This window comes from Oncorhynchus nerka, linkage group LG2 (genome assembly GCF_034236695.1).
Source record: "Oncorhynchus nerka isolate Pitt River linkage group LG2, Oner_Uvic_2.0, whole genome shotgun sequence".
Taxonomy (NCBI): domain Eukaryota; kingdom Metazoa; phylum Chordata; class Actinopteri; order Salmoniformes; family Salmonidae; genus Oncorhynchus; species Oncorhynchus nerka.
Window position 1 is genome coordinate 15,357,693 of NC_088397.1, and position 20,238 is coordinate 15,377,930.

Consider the following 20,238-nt stretch of genomic DNA (forward strand, 5'->3'; position numbering starts at 1 on the left):
TCTGGGCTAGGGGAATAAGGTTCTAAAGGTTGGTCAAGACTGAACATCAGGGTCAGGGGTCAGTCTACCCTCCTTAGTATATAAACCCAACAGGATGCTTTATAATATCCCACCACCTTCTCCTCCTTTACCTCTAATCAGCTATTTTATTCATCCTCCCTCTTATTACATACCGTAATGACAACATGTCAGCATTTTCCTCCTGCTAATATATTTCATCTCCCTCCTCTTTTTGTAGGTAACAGATGATGGCATCACTCTACCGCTGAAAGGTAATCACTGACAGCTTGACATTGCAGCTGTGTGTATGTGTGGTGGAGTATGACCTCGTCTAATGATCAGATGGGGGAAGGTAAAGTCACTGTGTGTTTTAGTCTTTACTGCAACACATGCAGGGTCCTTCCCTTCCCCAGGGGGATCAGATGGGCTCCATAGCCTCCCTGAGCCACCCTCTTCCTGCTGCCGTCATAGACTGCGACCTCAGTGTCTTTGTGATGAGACTTAGGTCAAGGTATTCAGATGAGGAGGGTAGCGGGCAGATGAGTGGCAGTCTGTTTGTGCCATCGTGCCAACTCCTTGGCCCTCATTTTCATGCTAAACATGTTTGGCTTGACAATAAGCAAATGAGTTGGCAAGAGCACAATCAGATCTGGAACCAGGCTAGTGAAGTCAGACTGGAAAACACACTTCTGTTCTGAAAGTGTAGTGCTGAAATCCATTGTCCAGGACTGAAAGGTAGTTGGCCAGTACGATGCAAAAAAACTGTAGTTAACGATTTACAGGTATTATATACATGTAGAAGGATCAGATCTGCCTATTCTATATTTAAGCAATAAGGCCCGGGGGGGTGTGGTATATGGCCAAAACAACTGTATACCCTGGCTAAGTGCTGTTCTTAAACATGACGCAAAGCGGAGTGCCTGTATACAGCCCTTAGCCGTGGTATATTGGCCATATACCACAACCCCCTGAGGTGCCTTATTGCTATTATATACTGGTTAACAATGTAATTAGAGCAGTAAAAATACATGTTTTGTTATACCCGTGGTATATGGTGAAATATACCACGGCTGTCAGCCAATCAGCATTCAGGTCTCGACTCACCCAGTTTGTAATATTAATTATGTGTAATGATTTAATTCCAGCCTGACTTTCTTTTAGATAACCCGTCTTTAATCCTTTATATAAATCTCATTACGGTTACTCTTGTTATTGTCCCATGGCTTACCCTGTTGTTTACTGTAGGTGAGCATGTAACGACCCTGGTCAACTGTCTGTGACCCTGTGAGGGTCACACACACGTGCCCCCATACACACACACACCTCTACACACGTACCTGTTTTTCTCTGGACTGGGTTAGGGTTAAGAAACTCAGCTTAGGGTTCTATTTACGTTTGGCGACGGTAGGCCATACTGGTCTGCACAACTTTTTCACCCCACTTGACTCCGGGTGCATCTGTGGATCTTACTAGTGTCCTAAGACGCTTATGTTGAGCAGGAGGTGGTCAGTTAGTGAGAGCATGGTGCTAGTAACTCCAGGGTCTTGGATTCTTAACCTCCGATAGTCAGTGTATTAGACAGTCTTTCTGCCTTCTCCAAAATACTGTAGAAGAACTTTAAATAAATGATAGAAATAATCTAACAAAAAAGACGTCCCTGTCATCAGATATCCACTATGATCAAAACAGAATTATTACACCCCCCCCTTCTCCAACAGATTCCAGGGTGTCATCCGAGGAGGAGGGGGGGGTGTCAGTGAGCCTGGTGGCGTCCCAGCTCAGAGGGTACGCGGTGTGGGACGGGGGTCTAGCCCAAGACGGGAGTCTCTTCCAGGGTTGTCCCGGCCGAGCGGCCCCCTCCCTGCTCTTCCTCTGGGTGTCTGAGGCCCAGGCCAACCTGGTACAGACAGAGCTCTCAGCCCTCCACCCCGTTACACTGCCTGGTAAGACTACTCTATCAACTGGGAGAATTAAGACAGAGAAATTCATTACAATGTTAGTTGAGCCCACGTAGCCCACATAGCCGGGTTCCTCTCTAGGTTTCTTCCTAGGTTTTGGCCTTTCTAGGGAGTTTTTCCTAGCCACCGTGCTTCTACACCTGCATTGCTTGCTGTTTGGGGTTTTAGGCTGGGTTTCTGTACAGCACTTTGAGATATCAGCTGATGTACGAAGGGCTATATAAATAAATTTGATTTGATTTGAGACTTGAGAGTCCATGTTAAAAAAGCAGCCTTGAAAAAGAGATGTCAATCTCAATGTGACTTCCCTGGTTAAATGGAGGATAAATACATCTATAGTGGGTCAACATATTTTCACCAGATGCAGAGAATTTGATGCATGAGGCGGGATAAATTGGGACTGGTGGTCCGATCCAGAGGTGGATTAATTGGGACTGGTGTTCCATCCGATCCAGAGGTGGATTAATTGGGACTGGTGTTCCATCCGATCCAGAGGTGGATTAATTGGGACTGGTGTTCCATCTGATCCAGAGGTGGATTAATTGGGACTGATGTTCCATCCGATCCAGAGGTGGATTAATTGGGACTGGTGTTCCATCCGATCCAGAGGTGGATTAATTGAGTTAAAGGTTCAATCAAGCTGTGAAGGTCAACAGGAAAACAAACTTCTCAAGATTCTTCCTCCAAAACCTGAAGAAAGACAAGGAAGTGTAGAAGTGGTATGTTGTCCTTAATGTGGGCCAGTTACTGAGTATTACAACGCAGCACACCGCCATGACTCAACCACACTTTCTAGAGGAAAAAGTCATCACCTGCCAACGTGTGGAACAGTGTGTGTCTCTGTGTGTGCATCTGTCCGTGTGTTAATGTGTGTGTTCTCTCCTATTGTGGATATATAGGTCAGGCATGTCCATTCCTCCTCCTGGTCCTAAGAGAACAGCTGGGTGATCTGCAGGCTGCTCTGCTAGCCTCCATGCTGGATGTAGAGGCCTTCCGTCAGGGCCGCTCCTACGACCTGAAGAGTCCCCTGTCCTGGGCAGACGGCCTAGCACTGATACACAGCTGTCCCCAGGACACCCACCTCCTCACCCTGCTGGGGCAGAGCCTGGTGGCAGACCCCGGCCTGGGGACAGCAAAGGTCAGTATAGTCACTCAGGAGCTCAGAACTGTGTCTGTGTGTCTGTCTGTGTGTCTATATGCTTGACAGTGTGTATATACCTCTGTGCTCTTTCGTCCCCTGTCCCCCCCAACTCTCCATCCCTCTGCCTTAAGATGCAGGCTCAGCCTCAGAGGTATAAATTGATAAACCTGTTATAATAATGTCTGTTTTATTCAATCCACTGTGAGGTCTGGGTGCACAATATAACAGCAGGTTCTATGAAGGCCAGTTAGCAGCGCCAGCTAGAAGAAGTGGCCCTGTCAGCACGCACATTCACACACACACACACGCACGCACACACACAGTGTGTGTGGCCCCTGACTCAGTTTTGATGAAGTGGCAGTGTCCAGCGAGGGGAGAGATGGGGAAATTGGAGGGATTGGGAGACTGAGGGGTGGAGATGTAGAGATTGGGAGACTGAGGGGTGGAGATGTAGAGATTGGGAGACTGAGGGGTGGAGATGTAGAGATTGGGAGACTGAGGGGTGGAGATGTAGAGATTGGGAGACTGAGGGGTGGAGATGTAGAGATTGGTAGACTGAGGGGTGGAGATGTAGAGATTGGGAGACTGAGGGGTGGAGATGTAGAAATTGGGAGACTGAGGGATGGAGATGTAGAGATTGGGAGACTGAGGGATGGAGATGTAGAGATTGGGAGACTGAGGGATGGAGATGTTGAGATTGGGAGACTGAGGGGTGGAGATGTAGAGATTGGGAGACTGAGGGATGGAGATGTAGAGATTGGGAGACTGAGGGGTGGAGATGTAGAGATTGGGAGATTGAGGGATGGAGATGTTGAGATTGGGAGACTGAGGGGTGGAGATGTAGAGATTGGGAGATTGAGGGGTGGAGATGTTGAGATTGGGAGACTGAGGGGTGGAGATGTAGAGATTGGGAGACTGAGGGGTGGAGATGTTGAGATTGGGAGACTGAGGGGTGGAGATGTAGAGATTGGGAGACTGAGGGGTGGAGATGTAGAGATTGGGAGATTGAGGGATGGAGATGTTGAGATTGGGAGACTGAGGGGTGGAGATGTAGAGATTGGGAGATTGAGGGATGGAGATGTTGAGATTGGGAGACTGAGGGGTGGAGATGGCTTGTTGGATAGAGTTAGGTGGGGTTGGGATCACACCCAACCAGCAGCAGAAGTGAGCTTGGTCTCTACTCCCTCACAGGTCCTAGAAGGATGGAGGAATTACACAGGCAGTAAGAAGGGATCTGGGTGGGCGAAGGTGTGTGCGTGGTGGGGATGATGAGTACGGCATGGGTGGTGTGTGTGTCCAGGGAGGGCCCAGGAACGTCAGAGTTTTTGGGGCCAGCTGGCATAGACCAAAGTAGGCCACCTCTTTGGGGTCTTTATGAGCTGGTTCCCTTGAACTCATCTGTGGAAGGAGCAACATGCACGCATTTTGCCACCAACTAGTAATTCTCTGTCCGTGTATGCAGGTACAAGATCTGAGTTAAAAGTACGAATAAATGAATAGGGCCTGATTTAAAAAAAAAAAAATGTTAATAAAAAAACAAACATTTTTATAAAAATAAGTCCAATGACTAAATCTAACATCCCGATTCTCGAACTGCAACACACAGACATGTACGGAGTTTGTGTCAACGGACATGGAGATTATTCGACGCAGCTGCCCAGTGTCTGCCCCTCCTGTTTGTTGTGATGCTGAGTTTGCCGACTGCCAGCTGTAGGTAAACACATGGACAAATCCCTTTTCAACTCCGTGTGTCGTGGAAAGGTAAAGACGAATTGTTTCAAGCTAATGTTAGCGAACATAAGATGGACATTAAGTGGGCTCTGAAGTGCCATCATTTCACTCACATTTGCTAGTGAAATAAATTAAATGCAAATACGAAAAATAACTGGTCGCATTTGTGCGATTGTGATATACATTTCATTCTGCGTCCCATTAGTTGTATTTTCCACGTACCATTGCGAGGATCACGCAACCTGATAGAATGTAAATGTAATTATGATCCACGTCACAAAAAGCAAAAGTATTATAAAAAAATCAAGACTGCGCGATGACGAATGCATGAGTGTCCGTTATTAGCTATAGAGGCAATGCTTCTAAAATGCATTTGCACTAGATTTGAGATGTTATACATTTCGAAAATCTGAAATGTGGTATGCGCTGCAAATAAATACAATAGGCACGCGGACTCTAGAGAACAGCGTTCAGATTCTCTTGGCGGTAGCCTACTTAAGCTTTGTGTAGCCTAGTCAAGTAGCCAGTTTGCGGTCTGTGTCGATGCGATCATTTGTTTTTGTTTTTATGTTTTCAAAATGATTTTGCTTTTAGTGTTGATTAGGAACCGTGTCTAAAATGCCACTACTTGTGAGCTGGCCCTAGTGATTGGCACTGTTTAAGAGATGACAAGCGTTCCTATACTATAGCGACTAAAATTGGGCGCATGTGTTAAGAAAAACGTTATAGATACAAATGTTTTATCGTTGATAGGACATTTGTAAATTTTGTACCTAAACAAATAACTTGTTATTACTTGTTTAATAAAATAAAAACACATAAAGGCCATTTTCTTTCTAATTAGATCTTGTTAGTGACTTTTACAATATGTGTAAATGGAATGCTGCGAAGAAAGTATACCAACCTTTTTATAGACTTGATTTGGTACAATTCTATAATTGCGATCAGACTCACACACAGCGCGCATGGGGGTGAAAGAAAACCCCAATTCTGCGCGTGCTATACGCACGAGTTGAATCTCCAATTTGCCGTGCGCGTCTGGTACTCTAACAAGTTGGACAGGGTTGGCAAGTCTGCAGCATGTCTGGCCAACACACACACAGTGAGTGGCGTCATCCTCTTCCTCTCTGCTATTCATCATCAGAGCAGACCTTGACTTTATCATCTCGATCCCCCTCATTCTCATCACTCACCAAAACGTTGAATTTGATCACCTGTTCCCCTTGTCCAAAATACATTGGAGGACAATCCCCCATGCAGTCAGATGAATCTGTAGAGTCTGAGGTGTTTGACTGGGGTGATGACTTCTGGCTAGTGATTCTGTCATGTTTTTCTGTTCTGTTCTTGTTCCGATCAGGGGAGCCCCAGTCGGACCAGAGGGAACCACAGAAGCAGAGAGCCTTACTCCAGACTCAAGGGCCTGCTGCCCACCAGGTGAGGGCAGTATATCTTGCTGCCCAACAGGTGAGGGCAGTAAATCTTGCTGCCCACCAGGTGAGGGCAGTATATCTTGCTGCCCACCAGATGAGGGCAGTATATCTTGCTGCCCACCAGGTGAGGGCAGTATATCTTGCTGCCCACCAGGTGAGGGCAGTATATCTTGCTGCCCACCAGGTGAGGGCAGTATATCTTGCTGCCCATCAGGTGAGGGCAGTATATCTTGCTGCCCACCAGGTGAGGGCAGTATATCTTGCTGCCCACCAGGCGAGGGCAGTATATCTTGCTGCCCACCAGGTGAGGGCAGTATATCTTGCTGCCCACCAGGTGAGGGCAGTATATCTTGCTGCCCACCAGGTGAGGGCAGTATATCTTGCTGCCCACCAGATGAGGGCAGTGTGAGGGCAGTATATCTTGCTGCCCACCAGGTGAGGGCAGTATATCTTGCTGCCCACCAGGTGAGGGCAGTATATCTGGCTGCTTACCAGTTTATTGTTATGGATGATTTTCAATGTATAATATACTACCTGTTATTATTAGTTGTTGTTGTTTACACATTAACTATTGGATCTCTTCATCATCAGGTTGATCCAGTACCCACCACTCCCTTCTAAAGGAGGAATCACCGTGACAACAGAGGACCTAGACTGTCTGGACAGTGGCCAGTTCCTCAATGATGTCATCATTGACTTCTACCTTAAGTGAGTTCTAGTGATCTGCCTGTGGACCAATGTTCTTCTCCTGTCATGTGAACATCTTAGCCACCTGGCAGACGTGTAACCTGTGATTATACAACGGGTGGATCTAATCCTGAATGCTGATTGGTTAAAACCACAACTAAGTACAATAAAGCAGGACTAAGGGGACTTTTCTGACCAGCAGCCCTTTGACAGGCTGACCAGCCAAAACCTAAAACTGACCATTATCATAACCAAACCCTAACATTAGCTTCATTTAACATATATGGAAATCAGCCATGTCCCCATAGTGTAGCTCAGCCACACAGCATGTGACAGTACAGCAAAACCTCAGCATCTTCCTGTCCCCTCAGGTATCTTCTCCTGGAGCGGGCCCCGGGGCCCCTGGCAGAGAGATGTCATGTCTTCAGCAGCTTCTTCTACAAGCAGCTGACCCGCCGGGACACGTCCCTGGAGGAGGAGGCTGCCATCCCGTAAGGAGATCAGCACTCAGCGTCTTTTAACGGCTTAGTGGGCGGCTCGGCCGCGCGTCACATGGCGCCCTGCGGGGGGCTCATGTTTGGCCTTAGGCTCCTGGCGGCGTGCTCTACGTAGGCTGGTGGCTTAGACGCATGCTAACGATGTTAATGATGGTATTGACAGAAGTTAAGGAGCATTTTACTCTTGTTAAGAGTATTGTTAAGAGATGTAGTATGCGTTGCTGTGAAGTGTGTCCCCTCTCCTTCCTCTCAGGGCCAGGGACAGGAGACACCAGAGGGTGAGGACGTGGACCCGCCATGTTGACATCTTCAACAAGGACTACCTGTTTGTGCCAGTCAATCACAAGTGAGTGAGAATCATAGACACGCATGCACTCACACACACTCTCTCTCACACACACACACACACACACACACACACACACACACACACACACACACACACACACACACACACACACACAGAGAGGGTAGAGCCAAGACTTGGACTAAGAACGACACCATTTCTGTCGACTTCGCAAAGCAGAACAGAATACTTCTACTCTACAGAATACTCTACCCTACACTATACTACACTGCCCTGCACTACACTGCCTTACCCTGCCCTACACAGCACTGCCCTACACTGCTTTACCCTACACTATACTACACTGCCCTGCACTACACTGCCTTACCCTGCCCTACACAGCACTGCCCTACACTGCTTTACCCTACACTATACTACACTGCCCTGCACTACACTGCCTTACCCTGCCCTACACAGCACTGCCCTACACTGCTTTACCCTACACTATACTACACTGCCCTATACTATGCTACTTTACACTACTCAACACTACTCTGCTGTACACTACATTACTCTACACTACTCTACACTGCTCTACTCTACTGTACACTACTTTATACTACACTACACTACTCTGTTGTACACTACATGTCACGACCTGACACCACACTCCATTGATTGGGGAAAACAGTGGTCTTTTCTTCATCCTTCCCTCTAGCTGTCATGGCTCTGACAAGGAGACATGAAAACAGGGACATTAAACTGGAGCGGAGGCAGTGTCCAGGCAGGGCAGGGCTCCAGCATAGTGGAGATGAATGGATGTGGCCTGAGCTGTAGTCTCTGTCTGTCTGTGGGTGTGTGTGTACTAGTCTCAAGGCTGCGCTGGTGTTGAAACAGCCTCTGTCACGCCTGACAGAGACGGGGCCGGATGTGCGTACCTTCATTCATATGTCTGTGGAATGATGACGGTCTGGATGGAGTGCTGCACAGCGTTCCCTGTTCCCTCCACTCCACACTTCACTTTAGGACCACAGGGGTTTTAGTCTACATACTGTACCTTTGTCAACACGGTCTTCTGTCCCCGGCACAATGATTTAGAACCCTGGCTCAGTCCGTGGAGCGTGGCTCTTGCAATGCCAAGTGCTGTAGGTTCAATTCCACCCATAGGGAAAATGTCTGCAGGCATGACACTAAGTCACTTTGGATATCAGCGTCTGCTAAATGGCATATATTATTATATACAACTGCAGACCTATTTTACATATCTTAATGGGTTTTCAATAAAAAAGCATCAGTGACAATACCTCCCGACTGACGTGTAGCTGGAAAATGGGCTACGCTCCAGATACAGATTTATATTCTGACACGGTATGTTCCAGTATGTTCCTATACAAGAGAAGGCTAGGACAGGGGACACAGCCAGGCTAGGACAGGGGACACAGCCAGGCTAGGACAGGGGACACAGCCAGGCTAGGACAGGGGACACAGCCAGGCTAGGACAGGGGCCACAGCCAGGCTAGGACAGGGGCCACAGCCAGGCTAGGACAGGGGACACAGCCAGGCTAGGACAGGGGACACAGCCAGGCTAGGACAGGGGACACAGCCAGGCTAGGACAGGGGACACAGCCAGGCTAGGACAGGGGCCTTAGCCAGGCTAGGACAGGGGCCACAGCCAGGCTAGGACAGGGGACACAGCAAGGCTAGGACAGGGGCCACAGCCAGGCTAGGACAGGGGCCACAGCCAGGCTAGGACAGGGGCCTTAGCCAGGCTAGGACAGGGGCCTTAGCCAGGCTAGGACAGGGGACACAGCCAGGCTAGGACAGGGGCCACAGCCAGGCTAGGACAGGGGCCACAGCCAGGCTAGGACAGGGGCCACAGCCAGGCTAGGACAGGGGACACAGCAGTTCCCTATAGTGTCTTGTGAATGCCAGTTACTCCACTAGACGGACTGGTTTCTCTCTTTACACATTGAAACAACACATGCTGCCCGTTGCTCTGTATTTCCATGATCAGATCCATCTATATGTGTAGATGAGAATGTAGATCTCTGTATCCCCAGTCCATTACGCTTTCTCTCCTAGGATAGGATACGATGAACTGTAATGTCCCAGATTGTCTTAGACACACAGTACTGCTGTATACAACATAGACACTGTACGTTACACACTGTACATAATGTATACATTACCCTCATCATACACATTGAACACTTCTCATATAGCCACATACATGATACATTGCACATTCCCTTGTGTCTGATTCCCCAGAGCCCACTGGTACCTTGTGGTGATCTGTTTCCCTGGCCTGGAGCAGGCCCAGCATGAGGAGTGGTCCGGCCCAGCTGGAGTGGAGGCCAACGGGGGGAAGAGGAAATGCCAGCCCCAGGCTTCAACTGGGCCTTCTCCAGAGGCCAGCAACCACAAACTGCAGAACGGAGCAGGTGCGTTGGACAGCGCCGATGCATTGTGTGTTTGTGATATTTACCTTGGCAGAATCTCACTTCTCTCACCAGGGCTGTAATGTAATAGTGTTTCTAATCAACCCGGGTTGCGTTCACACGCTTTGTTTAACTTTAATGATCAAATTAACGTTGGGTTAGATCCTTTTTATTTTTCCTCAATAATGTTGGAAGGCAGCTAGTGGGCTTTTTAGGCTGCGATGTCAGTCCCTAACTACCCTTTAAAACCCTATGTTAGGGCTTATGTTGAAAACAACTGAAGACCGCTGAAAATGAGGTCTCTCTAAAAAAAAATGACGGTTAGGGGGTGTTCTAGTTATACCTGGATGTGATGTGTGTTATGTGTGCATGTTCATGCATGTGTGTAATTGAATCCCAACTGCAGATGGAATTATTTGGTTGGCCTGGTGGCTGTAGTTCAGGTCTAGCGTGTCCTCCATACCCAGCCAAGAAACACTGAGAAACAGAACATGCACATTTGGCCATAACACCACAGAACAAAATCAAAGTAACTAAACATTTGCTGCTGATTTAAAAAGGGTGTGTGTGTGTGTGTACGTACTTCAGGGGGAGCCAGTGGGAAACCTACATTGAAGCCCCACAACCCACCAGTAAATATCACCCTCTTTTGTAAATCAATAAAAAAATACAAAAAATATCAGATGTTTTGAGCATGTGTGCAACATTCTAAATGACATTATCCCGATTTTGAAGGCGTGTACCCAAGATGGTTGTCAGAGGGAGACCATCATTAAGAAGTGAGTGCATTAACTGTGAATGAATTGGCTGTACTTCCTCCATCTATAACAGTGTGTGTAATATCACGGGGTTGTCTTCTCTCTGTAGACCCTGCATTCTCATCATGGACTCCCTGAAGATCTCTTACCATGAGAGCATCTATAAGCTCTTGCGGGAGTGAGTACTCTCTGTGTGTGTGTGTCTGTCGCGTTGCATTGTTTTGTGTGTGTGGTTCATATATGTGTGTGTACACTAGTTTCAATCTCTCCCGTCTGTCCTCTCCAGTTACCTACATGTAGAGTGGGAGGTGCGTAGAGGAACACGCAGAGACTTCACTGTAGACAGTATGAAGGCTTCCCACTGTACAGTCCCTCTACAGGACAACAGCAGCGACTGTGGCCTCTACCTCCTGCAGTACGTGGAGAGCTTTCTGCAGGTACGGCCCTCCCCCTGTAACCTCCCACGCTTAACAACAAGCTGACATCAATCATCTATTTCATGGGAACTTTTCTGTCTCCACTACACTGTCTAAAACACTTGATCTGAAATGATAACTGCCTGTTCAATGCATGACATCACACCTTATTCCAAACCTCTGGTTGGCTCACTGACTTTCTCCAGAACCCAGTGGTGCACTTTGACCTCCCCCTGCGTTTGGAGCGCTGGTTTCCACGGCAACAGGTGTGGAGGAAGAGGGAGGAGATCCGGAGCCTGGTGATGGAGCTGCACTGTTGCCGGGGCAACGGCGGGAGCAGCTGCAGGTAGCCACGGTACCTGATCAGCAATGCACTACTACTACAACACCCCTAAACTGTGAAGGACTTTGACTTTTTAAATTTACAATACATTGAATATTTATACTATTTTTGTATTACTATTTTTTAAATAAAATGTCACAGGATGTTTGTTTCTCACTTGTATGTAATGTGACTGTACAAAATAATAGGATCGTAAAATGGAATAAAATTGTTCATGTAATGTTTAGTTTTTATGTTATGTTATAGAAGAGAGCATTTGGAATGGACATATGAGTGAGTGCTCAAATCTAGTTTGCTGAGCAAAAGTGTAACTCATGTATCCAGAACAGGTTTCTTTTTCAAATGTCCTCATGGCTCACACATAAAATAAATATTAAAGTCAATATTACTCAGTTATTCCTGTTCAGTGTGTCAGGCTGTTGTTTCTGACCATCAGTCATAAAGGACTCAATATGCACATGATTGTTTGCAGCTGCTAAACAATAGTGTTATCACTACAGACAAGTCAACACGTTGACGGTGTTTTAGTTTTGGCTCCTCATGTTGTAGTTGCTTCGTTTGTAAGGAAAACCCTGTGTTCCAGTGAGGAACACTGAGTAAGCTTTACACAATGACCACTTGTAATATGAGGATTAGAACAGCACCTCTCCCCTGTTCTGTTTACAGGCAGAACTCAGTTCCCCTTTGTGTTTGTGCTGTATGAAAGTCTATGGACCTGACTCACTCTGTCATCAGAAACAGAAATAACATTCTCCCCACACAGTAAAGGGTTTCCATTTGACTTTCTGTTTGTGTTCACGGTGTAAACATTGTTAATGGCATGTTTATAATGATGCATTTATAATGTGGTATATTCCTGGATTAAAGATGCCCCCAAAGTCCACCTAGCAACGGCTGGACAGAACTCTCTTCTGTCACCATCACAATATTGTAGAGCGAGAATGCCAGATATGACCTTTTAAGTTATTGTGTGTTTTTCACACGGGCACAGTTAATAGGTTTTTCAGTTTGGGTTGTTAACACTAAGTCTGATAGGATATGTGCTTAACCATATGTACTTAATTGGATTAAGTTGGTAGTTTTTGGATAATTGGAGTCTTTGGTGCAGCCTCTCACAGCATGTGGGCCCCAGACAGAGCCCTCTTAGATAGGACAGAGCCCTCCTCCACCCCTACTGCTGTTGGAAGGGTAACGGTCACCCCCCCACACCCTTTTCCTATTCGCCCCGTCCAAATCTCTACCCCATTGATTTAGCCACTGTCAGAAAATGGCCCCACTACTACAGTATAAAAACTAGTGTTTATCAATTCTTCCATATTGTTATTCTAATACTATAATTATGTTGGCTTTAATTCTGTCTTATAGTTCAGTGAAAGCCGTATAGTCAAATGCAGTAGCCGGTTTGAAGGTCTAAGTTGTGCTGTTAAGGTAAGGCCATAGGTCGACTGGTTCACTATGGATGGGCTTTACGGGGTTCAAGGGTTCCATAGAATGAACCAAGGACATCCATACTGCTTAACTTGTCTTACACCTTCCAGCCTACAACTACTAATGCATTGGTTTAGGGTCTGGAGATCAGGACTGAGATCAATGTCCTTCCAATAGGCCGGTCCAGATAGTCAACAGGTAGTCTGGAGACGTGTTTTATAGAGAAACGTGTTAAAGCAGTTTAAAGTTTTGTTTTAATTTACAGATAGTTTAACCCATTTAAATGGGCTAACATCAAATCTACTTTGTAATGACAATAAAGAAACTCCATCAAGTGACTGAGTGAAAGTCTTCATTGTGAGCGATAATTGTTAACTGGCATGTTTAGATGAAAACACAATGACGTGTTGGACAAAAGAACCATGTTTATTTATTTATTTATTTCACCTTTATTTAACCAGGTAGGCTAGTTGAGAACAAGTTCTCATTTACAATTGCGACCTGGCCAAGATAAAGCAAAGCAGTTCTACACATACATCAACACAGAGTTCCACATGGAGTAAAACAAACATACAGTCAATAATACAGTAGAAAAATAAGTCTATATACAATGTGAACAAATGAGGTGAGATAAGGGAGGTAAAGTATAAAAAAATGCCATGGTGGCGAAGTAAATACAATATAGCAAGTAAAACACTGGAATGGTTGATTTGCAGTGGAAGAATGTGCAAAGTAGAAATAGAAATAATGGGGTGCAAAGGAGCAAAATAAATAAATACAGTAGGGAAAGAGGTAGTTGTTTGGGCTAAATTATAGATGGGCTATGTACAGGTGCAATAATCTGTGAGCTGCTCTGACAGCTGGTGCTTAAAGCTAGTGAGGGAGATAAGTGTTTCCAGTTTCAGAGATTTTTGTAGTTCGTTCCAGTCATTGGCAGCAGAGAACTGGAAGGAGAGGCGGCCAAAGGAAGAATTGGTTTTGGGGGTGACCAGAGAGATATACAGTGGGGCAAAAAAGTATTTAGTCAGCTACCAATTGTGCAAGTTCTCCCACTTAAAAAGATGAGAGAGGCCTGTAATTTTCATCAAAGGTGCACTTCAACTATGGCTCACAAAACGGGGGAAAAAATCCAGAAAATCACATTGTAGGATTTTTTATGAATTTATATGCAAATGATGGTGGAAAATAAGTATTTGGTCAATAACAAAAGTTTATCTCAATACTTTGTTATATACCCTTTGTTGGCAATGACAGAGGTCAAACGTTTTCTTTAAGTCTTCACAAGGTTTTCACACACTGTTGCTGGTATTTTGGCCCATTCCTCCATGCAGATCTCCTCTAGAGCAGTGATGTTTTGGGGCTGTTGCTGGGCAACACGGACTTTCAACTCCCTCCAAAGATTTTCTATGGGGTTGGGATTTGGAGACTGGCTAGGCCACTCCAGGACCTTGAAATGCTTCTTACGAAGCCAATCCTTCGTTGCCCGGGCGGTGTGTTTGGGATCATTGTCATGTTGAAAGACCCAGTCACGTTTCATCTTCAATGCCCTTGCTGATGGAAGGAGGTTTTCACTCAAAATCTCACGATACATGGCCCCATTCATTCTTTCCTTTACATGGATCAGTTGTCCTGGTCCCTTTGCAGAAAAACATCCCCAAAGCATGATGTTTCCACCCCCACGCTTCACAGTAGGTATGGTGTTCGTTGGATGCAACTCAGCATTCTTTGTCCTCCAAACACTACGAGTTGAGTTTTTACCAAAAAGTTACATTTTGGTTTAATCTGACTATATGACATTCTCCCAATCTTCTTCTGGATCATCCAAATGCTCTCTAGCAAACTTCAGACGGGCCTGGACATGTACTGGCTTAAGCAGGGGGACATGTCTGGCACTGCAGGATTTGAGTCCCTGGCGGCGTAGTGTGTTACTGATGGTAGGCTTTGTTACTTTGGTCCCAGCTCTCTGCAGGTCATTCACTAGGCCCCCCCGTGTGGTTCTGGGATTTTTGCTCACCGTTCGTGTGATCATTTTGACCCCACAGGGTGAGATCTTGCGTGGAGCCCCAGATCGAGGGAGATTATCAGTGGTCTTGTATGTCTTCCATTTCCTAATAATTGCTCCCACAGTTGATTTCTTCAAACCAAGCTGCTTACCTATTGCAGATTTAGTCTTTCCAGCCTGGTGCAGGTCTACAATTTTGTTTCTGGTGTCCTTTGACAGCTCTTTGGTCTTGGCCATAGTGGAGTTTGGAGTGTGACTGTTTGAGGTTGTGGACAGGTGTCTTTTATACTGATAACAAGTTCAAACAGGTGCCATTAATACAGGTAATGATTGGAGGACAGAGGAGCCTCTTAAAGAAGAAGTTACAGGTCTGTGAGAGCCAGAAATCTTGCTTGTTTGTAGGTGACCAAATACTTATTTTCCACCATAATTTGCAAATTAATTAATTAAAAATCCTACAATGTGATTTTCTGGATTTGTTTTTCTCATTTTGTCTGTCATAGTTGAAGTGTACCTATGATGAAAATTACAGGCCTCTCTCATCTTTTTAAGTGGGAGGACTTGCACAATTGGTGGCTGACTAAATACTTTTTTGCCCCACTGTACCTGCTGGATCTTGTCATCTTGGCCACCTCAGCAGATGGCCAAGGTGAAAGGTTATTAGGTTACTGTAGAAGATGTTTAACCCCAGATATCTCTGAAAGGGGGTTGGTCATCTGCTGCTGTTATTTTCCCCGAGGTCATGACGTCAGGGGGTGCGACCATGTGGGGCGTACAGCCGGGAACCTACCAACCATGTCAACAAAGACGGGAAACACAGAGCATATGGGACCTCTGATGGCAAGAGGATTTGGGGACTGAGGAGCTCTGCTGTTGGCTCTGGGCTTCATTAATTTGGGATGCGTCCTAAATGGCACCCTATTCCCTGGTCAAAAGTAGTGCACTATCAAGGGAATAGGGTGCCATTTAGGATACACCCCTGGAGGGCGTCTGCTGAAATCTGTTGGCTGAGGGAGAGGTTCATCCCCAGGTAATTAGCAGGGTCCCTGCTGGGGCCAAGCAGGATTACAGGTCATTGCCTGTATAAGAATGCTACTCATTTCATTAGATGGTGCGTCAGTGGGGGTCGCTTGCTGAAAGGAAGTGTTCATTAAGAGGATTTTGTACAGTAAAGTGTAGCCTATGTTTAAAAGAATAGAAGCACAATTTAACTGTTTAATTTTCAAATGACTAGTGGCGCCTTGTCGGCATCAATGATGTTGATTTGATTGATAAGTATTCATTTGACTTGAGCTGCTGTTATTTAGTATTAATGACAGCATTGTTATGATGAGCATGCCTCACTCTCAACTGTGTCCTTGCTTACTGTGGGTCACCATAGTTACAGACTGAATGGAATGAATTTTGGGTCTGGGGCCAAAAGCCACAGGTAGGATTGGGCGCATTTCCGTTAATCACTGTTGACGTGTAGTAGTCCAGTTCTCTGGGCTTGGCCTTGTCTGTCTGTTTGCATTCCAAATGGCACCCTATTCCCTATATAGTACACTACTTTTGACCAGAGCACTATATAGGGAATAGGGTGCCATTTGGGATGCATACTCTGTCTTGTAGGCTAGGCCATGATGAGGTAACTGTGCACCACTAGGGGCCACAGGACAGCTAATCTGAGCCGGACTGCTGGATTAGACAGATTTAGCTAGTTCTTTGGACACGATGGCTCTCTAGAGCCCCCCTCCTGTTCTTCTGTAGTCTCTTCATAGAAAACCAGCTTCCAATCCCAGCATTTCTGCAGGGGTCCAGACTCGTTGACCTTAGGCAACTTTATCATTCCCTAGGCTACGTTACAGTATTTGTCAAAGGCTGCTGGTAATACAGTATTCACATGGTGATAGACTTTATGATTAGGTCCACCCTGTCCATTCATTATAATCTACAAGGCAAAACTGATCTTAGATCAGCACTCCAATAATATGTGCCATGGTGTGTTGTAATCCTGTATGTTTATGTTTGACTCTGTCCTTATTGGTTTCCATTAACTCATTGACCGGTGTGAATATCTCATTGTGAGGTTAGTATCACAGGTCTAATCAGAGGGTGTTGTTTTTCTTTGCCTTGCAGGACAGTGGTATCATCTTGATACCTGGACAGGAGCCCAGACCTAACGAAGACACTGGCCCATCTGCTGATCACATTATCCAATAAACCATGTTACCATTGTTGATTCACCGTTGCCGTAACGTCACCATCATCAGCTGAGTGAGTGTCCAACTGTAGTCTGGCAAGAGACTAATGGCAAGACAACGAAAAGCAACAGATTATTTAATTATAGCATATATTCTGTGTATACTGTTCAAGTATAATTAGTTTGTTGGCTACCTACCTACCTCTGTTTTTAATTGTATTTCCTATTCCCGGATCTGTTGATAATATGTCACCTGACTATAATGTGAAAACAACAAAGTTAGCCATTTGACACAGAGAGATCTCAACTGTATAAAGGTACTTGGAGAAAGCTAAGTCAATTCAAAAACAGTGATTAATTTCAATATCTGAAATCTATTGAGTTGAGATTGAATTGACCCCAAGCCCTTATTATAGACAACTGAATCAGTAAAAATGACTAAAGCTGGCAACATAAGCAGTCCAGAGAGAGTTTTGGGGTGAGAGTGAGTAGATGGTGAGGTCATAAAGGCAGCCCTCTGAACCTACCCTTCTAGCGCTAACTTCCAAACAAGCCTCAGTCTGTCAATCAGGCCTCACCAGAGAGAGAGACCATCTGGCTGCCTTGCCCTAGTCTCAGCCATCTCACCTCAGAAACCACCTACTCTGCTCTCTGAGAAGGCATGCAAGGCAGTTATCCACTAATGACCGGACGTGTGGCAGGTCTCGACCCGATCCTAAGCCCAGCGACATGCACATCCTTACTGACCTGTTCTCCAGATGTGCTACCTGTCCCAGACCTGCTGTTTTCAACTCTCTAGAGACAGCAGGAGAGGTAGAGATACTCTGAATTGGCTATGAAAAGCTAACTGACATTTCCTCCTGAGGTGCTGACCTGTTGCCCCCTCGACAACCACTGTGATTATTATTATTTTACACTGCTGGTCATGTTCTGTTATAATCTCCACCCGGCACAGCCAGAAGAGGACTGGCCATCCCTCATAGCCTGGTTCCTCTCTAGGTTTATAATCTCCACCCGGCACAGCCAGAAGAGGACTGGCCACCCCTCATAGCCTGGTTCCTCTCTAGGTTTATAATCTCCACCCGGCACAGCCAGAAGAGGACTGGCCACCCCTCATAGCCTGGTTCCTCTCTAGGTTTATAATCTCCATCCGGCACAGCCAGAAGAGGACTGGCCATCCCTCATAGCCTGGTTCCTCTCTAGGTTTATAATCTCCACCCGGCACAGCCAGAAGAGGACTGGCCATCCCTCATAGCCTGGTTCCTCTCTAGATTTATAATCTCCACCCGGCACAGCCAGAAGAGGACTGGCCATCCCTCATAGCCTGGTTCCTCTCTAGGTTTATAATCTCCATCCGGCACAGCCAGAAGAGGACTGGCCATCCCTCATAGCCTGGTTCCTCTCTAGGTTTATAATCTCCATCCGGCACAGCCAGAAGAGGACTGGCCATCCCTCATAGCCTGGTTCCTCTCTAGGTTTATAATCTCCACCCGGCACAGCCAGAAGAGGACTGGCCATCCCTCATAGCCTGGTTCCTCTCTAGGTTTCTTCCTAGGTTCTAGCCACCGTGCTTCTACACCTGCATTGCTTGCTGTTTGGGGTTTTAGGTTGGTATCTGTACAGCACTTTGTGACATCAGCTGATGTGTCACGATCGTCATAAGGAGTGGACCAAAATCACACCCCGACCTAACCAACATAGAGAATAAAAGCTCTCTCTGGTCAGGGTGTGACATGATGTAAGAAGGGCTTTAAAAATACATTTGATTGATACTGTAACTAATCTAATCCTCTATTACAAACACTTGCCCTTATTTGAAGTCTTAATTACAGATGTCAATTGTCTGCCACAACAATGTTACACATTGTGAATACAATAGACAGACGGACAATTCTGTTTGCTGTTCTGTTCTGATTTCCTCTATCCTGAAGGGAATAAGCACCTTTCCTGTCAGAAAGGATAAGTGGCATCTAGTCACCTGGGTCTACCCCCTTGAGCTGCACTGTCCTGCTACAGGTCAGGCGAGCTTATTGGCAGCAATGTTCATTACTCACCACCAAATCAGCCTCCCGGAAAGATTGTATGTCTGTGTTGTGGTACAGCAGGTTCCACAAACACTGACCTCTACTGACTCACCTACACATACAGATGTAACATCTTAATTTGAGCCAGTTTACCACAGCAGGAAAATAATCCTGGAGAAACAGGACATTTTAATTATGTGGATTATAATGAATGGACATTTCTTGTCGGGTTCGATACATTTTAAAGTGGAAATTACGAACTTCAGAAGCCTTTTTAAAACTTGAATACACTACAAGTTTGCATTCCCTGCTGTGCGGGAAAATTCTCAGCAACAAAAGAGTGATCAAATTAAGATCCTACATCTGTACTCACCTGAATTTATACTGACCTACCTATACTTACTGCTGTGTGTAATGGCATTGGGCAGAGAGGTTTGAAGATTTCCCTGAAAGACAGAGACAAAGGACACATTCACAGACTCTCTCTAGCTTAAATGAAGGCCACAATCAATTTGTGGTGATTTTGAATGCATTTCACATCTGTTGATAATGTCACCGTGAGAATCACATTTCACATTGTGAATCTCTGCAATACTATAAATATAAAAGGAATGAGTAAGTCATTAATTAATGTAAGCAGACCAAGCCAATAGAATAAGTAGGATAAGTTGTCATTGCATGTTTTGCAGTTGTGAAAATATGCAATTATGTTAAAAATTAAATGACCATCACTATCCCTATTCCCTACATTGGCCGACACAGATTATTCACAAGTTAAACAACCATGCACGGTTAGACTAAAGTCTTGCAGAGGCACCACTAAAGCTTATCAAATAGGATTAGGAAGCAGAAAGAAATCTCCTGCCAAAGTCCCATCTGCTTACCTGAGGAAGGCTGGGGAGCTGTCTTCAGCACTG

At 45.7% G+C, this 20,238-nt stretch overlaps 1 protein-coding gene across 2 annotated transcripts in view; it reads left to right on the forward strand.

The window, feature by feature from the left end:
• The window catches only part of LOC115132015 (sentrin-specific protease 7-like), a 31,311-nt gene extending 17,860 nt beyond the window's left edge, over positions 1–13,451 (forward strand). For both annotated transcript variants that reach the window (XM_029664186.2, XM_029664196.2), the window contains exons 10-22: positions 239–272; positions 1,719–1,943; positions 2,858–3,096; positions 6,188–6,264; positions 6,852–6,968; positions 7,319–7,438; positions 7,698–7,790; positions 9,999–10,171; positions 10,757–10,800; positions 10,904–10,947; positions 11,036–11,104; positions 11,213–11,363; positions 11,549–13,451. In XM_029664186.2, coding sequence (XP_029520046.1) covers positions 239–272; positions 1,719–1,943; positions 2,858–3,096; positions 6,188–6,264; positions 6,852–6,968; positions 7,319–7,438; positions 7,698–7,790; positions 9,999–10,171; positions 10,757–10,800; positions 10,904–10,947; positions 11,036–11,104; positions 11,213–11,363; positions 11,549–11,692 — 1,530 coding nt within the window. In that variant the 3' untranslated portion in view covers positions 11,693–13,451. The remainder of the gene's footprint in view (positions 1–238; positions 273–1,718; positions 1,944–2,857; positions 3,097–6,187; positions 6,265–6,851; positions 6,969–7,318; positions 7,439–7,697; positions 7,791–9,998; positions 10,172–10,756; positions 10,801–10,903; positions 10,948–11,035; positions 11,105–11,212; positions 11,364–11,548) is intronic.
• Positions 13,452–20,238: the final 6,787 nt, after the last annotated feature.